Consider the following 5,302-nt stretch of genomic DNA (forward strand, 5'->3'; position numbering starts at 1 on the left):
TGGAGCTGCAGAACCAGATGTGAGACCAGGAGCTGGGATAAAACCTCTCCAAGCAGACACAGGTTCTTCCTCCAGGCTGGAGGAGGCTGCTCCCAGGCTTGGCTGTGGTGGGGACCTGGAGGATGCCCCTGGAAAGGAGTGGGGCTGCGCGTTGGGGACTCCGTGGTTGGGATGCTGCTGGATTGATGTAGCTGATTTTCCACGGAAGAGCCCTGTTGTGTCTGAGCTGATCCTGGGGCTCTGCAGCTAATCTTACTTTTATTGAGAACAGTCAATTGCAGGATGAAAGCCTTGGGTTGTTTTTTTTTGTTTTGGGAGCATTATTTGTGGTTAGGTTTTGGGTTTTTTTTTAACTTTATCTTTTTTTTTTCTAGTTATATCCTGTGGAAACCCAGGAACCCCCAGCAACGCGAGGGTTATATTTAACGACGGCTTGATTTTCTCCAGTTCCATCATCTATCAGTGCCGGGAAGGCTATTACTCCACAGGGGTGCTGAGCAGGCACTGCACGGTGAACGGGACGTGGACTGGAACCAGCCCGGAGTGCACAGGTGAGCACTGGGATGGATTCCTGGAAGCTGAGGTGAGCGATGCTGCCAGGCTCCGGGGACGCGTTGTCAGGACGTGTTGGATGTGCACACACACATGTGCTGTGCTGAGAAACTCAGCTAAACCGTCGAGCGGCACCTAATGGAAAACTCTTGCTTTGGGTTTGTTCTTTTCCGGTTGGATGGAGGCAGCGCTGTGATGACTCCCATGAATCGGTGGCAGCCGACCCGGAGGGGCTTTCAGGGGCTGCATCCGAACGTGAGCATCCCTGCATGCAGTCACCAGGGCCATGTGCGGGCACAGCCCCTGCTCAGCAGTGGATGTGTTGTGTTTCCTCAGCTCCCACCCATGGGTGCCCGCGCCAGGAGCACGGGTGAGGCCAAACGTGGCTTTACATAAGAGCCAGTAACTGGGGTAAGGAGAGGAGGGGTGCCATGGGCGAGCCATCTTCCAGCTAGCCCAGATTTGACCCAGGTCTTCTTCAATGTTTAATGTGTGTTAATACTTCTTGCAAGGCTTTAATGTACCATTAAGTCTGCTGCTCGCTCCACTGAGTGGAAGCAAAGTTTCCTCCACATGCTCCATCGCCAGCGCTGCTCTGCCAATGCTCCACGATGAGCGGGTTACACCCTGCATTGCAAACAGCTCAGGACCACCAGGTTTCCAGTTACTGGAGTTCTTCTTTCTTTCTTTCTTTGGCAGTGATCAACTGCGGTGACCCCGGTGTGCCCGCCAACGGCATCCGCCTGGGCAGCGACTTCACCTACAACAGGACGGTGACGTTCCAGTGCATGCCGGGGTACATGATGGAGTCAGACCGAGCATCTTCCCTCACCTGCACCAAAGACCGCACCTGGAACGGCACCAAACCCGCCTGCAAGGGTAGGACCGCTTGTTTTCAATATCAGAGGGTGCAAGTTGTACAGACCACAAACTTTCTGTAACTCGTGACCGGGTGATAGGCAGCAGCCGCTGAGAAACTCCCCTGGGAGTCTCTGGATCCTATCATTCAATCTGTCCCCGGTGTTTATGGCGCTTTATTAGGCAATTTTATCAACGTAGCATGAACGCCTTGCTATCTTTAGGCCCATCAATCATCACCATATGCCAGGGAGGGAGGCAATTGCTATTATCCCTGTCGTAGAGAAGGACGAGTGAAGCACAGAGTTAAGTGACTTACTCTTCACAAAAAACCCAGATCAAACTCAGATGAAATATTGTGTTTTGCAAGCACACGCTTTTTGGCATCATCTAGAAGCCTGAAAAATGTTTCTTCCAACTCCTTCCATTATTTCTCGGCTCTGAGATTGCCTCTGTAGTTCAGAGACAGAAAAGGGAAATAATGGAGCAGTAGCAGGACAGGCTGGATCTCTCCTGCGAGTGTTTTACTCGCCCACCAAGCGCAGATAAGGCTTGTAGCAGCATCTGTGTACTTCTTTAGCAATCTGGAAAAATTCTCTTGTCATGGTTCTGATATAAATGCAGACCGCATAGAAACTTCCAAATACACTCCAGCTCCTTCGGAGGCTGTAAAGAGCAATTCTCACCCTCCTCTCTCATCCCCGCCACTGAGCTGATGTTGCAGGAATAATACAGAATGTGGCCAGGGTCTCATTTTGGAGGCCAGGCTGATTTGCATGGGCTTAGCATCTTCCCCAGTGCTCCCCTGAGCTGAAAAGCAAAGCGTTGCAAAAATGTCATCTTAAAACACCCTGGAGTGGATGAGACACAGACTGCTGGTTGATTCAGCTGCTAATCTGAAACTCAGCCAGGTTGTCCAAAATGTATGAATCTTTCAGGGCATCTTAGCTGAGTTTTCGCGCTAAGTCGGGCTGGGTTCTTACCTTCAGTTGGAACTGAACACCGGCTCAGAAATCTGACTTGGAGATGTGGGATGTGGGTAACTCCAAACTTCAAAGGAAAACCCTGGGGTTTACAACTGCATCTACAGCTGGAGAAGCCGGTGCAGCCCCTGCTGGGGCAGTCCCAGGAGGTGCTCTGTGAGAGCAGGATGCCACTTTGATCCTCCACGAATTTGCTTGCTAATGGAAATAACCGTGCTGGGAAGCCGACAGAGCTGTGTGTGCTTTTGTTTCTCGCCCAGCTATCATCTGCAAAGCCCCGCAAGCCGTCCCCAACGGGAAAGTCGTGGGCTCCGACTTCAGCTGGGGCTCCAGCGTCAGCTACGCCTGCCTGGAGGGCTACCAGCTGTCCCTGCCCGCCGTGCTGACCTGCGAGGGCAACGGCACCTGGAGCGGGGACATCCCTCAGTGCTTCCGTGAGTGGGCGGCGGGAACCGGGAGGGCTCTGCTTCAAACCCGGTCGTTTGGTGCTCACCAGCATCTCCACGTAGCTGGTTTTAGTGTCAACCCTGCCTGGCAATGTCATAGAGGGCACTGATCGCCCGTTCTCAGGATGCAGGAAGTTAAATGTCTGGTTGTTCTGCTCCTATCCCTAATCCCAAGGGAAGCTTTGCATTGACTGGAGTCAGAGGGAGTTGTCTGTGCCAGGAGAAAAGCATGAGGATGCTTCAAGTGCCCACAGCCAAAAATCTGCGTGTTCTCCAACAGAAGCCTTGGTTTGCCACCTCTGTTTTGAGGCCATGGGGACGCAGTCCATCGCTCCACCTCTTGTAACGGAGATGTAAGGTCACGTTTGCCACAGGTCTGAAGATCCAGCAGGCTTCATTAAAATGGGCTGTTTGTCCGTGTGTCTCCCCATGACCAAGTCTTTGCAGTCAGGGCTCTTTAGTTCCCTTTCCATAGGGAAAAAACCCTTTGCAAAGGGCACTGTGGAGTTGCAGCAGAAGGTGGGACTGTTGTGTGAAGGCAGAGCTTTGGCTGGGTGGAAACCTGTGTGCTTGACACAATAGCTCATGCAATAAAAATGAGTTAAATGTCTCAGAATGATAAAGGCGGATTTGAGGTTTTTTTTCCCTTGGCTGAATGGCTGGCAGCTCACGATGGCCATTTTCATATTAAGCTGTACAAAGCCCTTGCTGTGTTCCTTGCACCTCTCCCTGGATCTTGTGTAATGAGTGGGCTTTCTGCGTGACATGGGACCATACAGCAATTTGCCATCGTGCAATTAGGGATGCGTTTTAAAGTTAAGCATGCTGTCAGGGTGGGGAAATAAGAAAAGATGGGGGAGAAGGTGGAAGTTAATGAACAGCAAATGACAAAAAGGGAGAATTAGGAGGGAAGTCGCCAGCGACGCCTTCTGCCACTGCAAATTCCCCAGTCAGTCACGGAGTTTGATGGCAGGGAGCGATGAGGTTCGGGATGTTAACAGACCCATCTTGAGCTTGCTAACGCTGCCTGTTCTGTTCATCGCAATCCCTGCCTCTGCCCTTGCAGCCGTGTTCTGCGGAGACCCCGGCATTCCCGCGCAGGGCCGGCGGGAGGACAGGGGCTTCACCTACCGCTCGTCCGTCTCCTTCTCCTGCCTGGCCCCGCTGGTGCTGGTGGGGTCGGCCCGGAGGTTCTGCCAGTCTGACGGGACCTGGAGCGGGACCCAGCCCAGCTGCATTGGTAAGGGATGCTCCTCTGCCTCTCACCTACACAGAAGTTGTCACCTTGCTTTTCCGTTTGTGGCACAGCTGATTTTCTTTTCTGGGTTTGCAGGAATTAACTTTGTTTCCCTGAAAATAGGAACATGTAGGGATGATGCTTTTGGTTTGTGTGTCCTTGCTGGTGGCAGACAGCCCATCTCCTTCTCTTGGGGCTTGCTGCTTGGATCCAGCGCCTGTCCCCATCATCTCTGCCCTGATGATGGTCAATACATAGCGCATACAAGAAGCCAATCTCTTCCCTGTTGCTGCTCCTCAGCGCTGCGCTTGGGATGCTACTGGGCAGGAGGGAGAAGTTCCTCTGCCAAATTGTCCAGGCTAAGGTTTGCAACTTGCTCCATAAGAATGAGGGCTGTGTGACAGCCTGTGCACCCCAGAGAGGTCCTGAAAGCTGGTGCTGCCCAGGTCACCCCTGGGTTGGGGACAGTGGCATCTCACCAGCGCGATGCTGTGCTGCCCAGGTGCCCTGTACCAGGCAAACACTGCTGCACCCCTGCCAGCATCAAATCCGCTGTCTTTGTACAGCGCTGACCTCCAGGCTTCCTCAGGGACCTCCATCCCCGCACGCTGCTCAGTGGAGATGCGCGATAGCGTTATCAGCACCAGGACTGAAATTGGGTTTGATCGCAGCGAGAAGCCATGGAGGGGGAGCTCTGCTGCTCACAGACACCTCCCAAAACCGAGCTCTGCCTGGAGGTGCACGTGAGAGCTCTGATGTTCGCTGCTGCCTTTGAGTTGTAGCCAGAACGGCAGAGCAGCAGCTCCTGGAAGCAAGAAAGAGCTGTATATGGAGATCAAAATCCTATGGATTGCTTTGCCTTGCTGCAGCGTTGGGATTCAGACTGATATTTCCCCACGTTCTTCAGGTGCCCATTTCCTGGGGCTTCCAGAGTCCTTTGAAGCCTCCAGGAGGTGTGTAATCGTAATTAGCCGCAGCGCTCTTCACCTCTTTAAAGCTCTGGCTCCGTCCTTGGTCTCTGGGGCTCCCGTGGTGATGAACTGCATGGGCTGTGTGCCATTACCGTAGCTGCCTCAACACCACCATCATCACCTCATGTGGGCAGCTGGGGCAGGAACTGATCCTGGGCTGTGCTCCATGGCTTTCAGTCATTCTGGCTGCATCTTAAAGGCATCACCGATGATGGTAATGTGAAAATACTCATGGCTTGAGCCTCCAACTTTCCT

The 5,302-nt window shown here is 52.9% G+C and overlaps 1 protein-coding gene across 1 annotated transcript in view; it reads left to right on the forward strand.

Moving 5' to 3' along the window:
- Positions 1–374: 374 nt before the first annotated feature.
- LOC104547201 (CUB and sushi domain-containing protein 2-like) overlaps positions 375–5,302 on the forward strand; it is a gene marked incomplete at its 5' end in the record, with an annotated part of 14,160 nt that continues 9,232 nt past the window's right edge. The window contains 4 exons of the mRNA XM_010192787.1: positions 375–551; positions 1,252–1,431; positions 2,654–2,827; positions 3,906–4,079. Coding sequence (XP_010191089.1) covers positions 375–551; positions 1,252–1,431; positions 2,654–2,827; positions 3,906–4,079 — 705 coding nt within the window. The remainder of the gene's footprint in view (positions 552–1,251; positions 1,432–2,653; positions 2,828–3,905; positions 4,080–5,302) is intronic.

This window comes from Mesitornis unicolor, unplaced genomic scaffold (genome assembly GCF_000695765.1).
Source record: "Mesitornis unicolor isolate BGI_N332 unplaced genomic scaffold, ASM69576v1 scaffold8789, whole genome shotgun sequence".
In the NCBI taxonomy this organism is placed as follows: Eukaryota; Metazoa; Chordata; class Aves; order Mesitornithiformes; family Mesitornithidae; genus Mesitornis; species Mesitornis unicolor.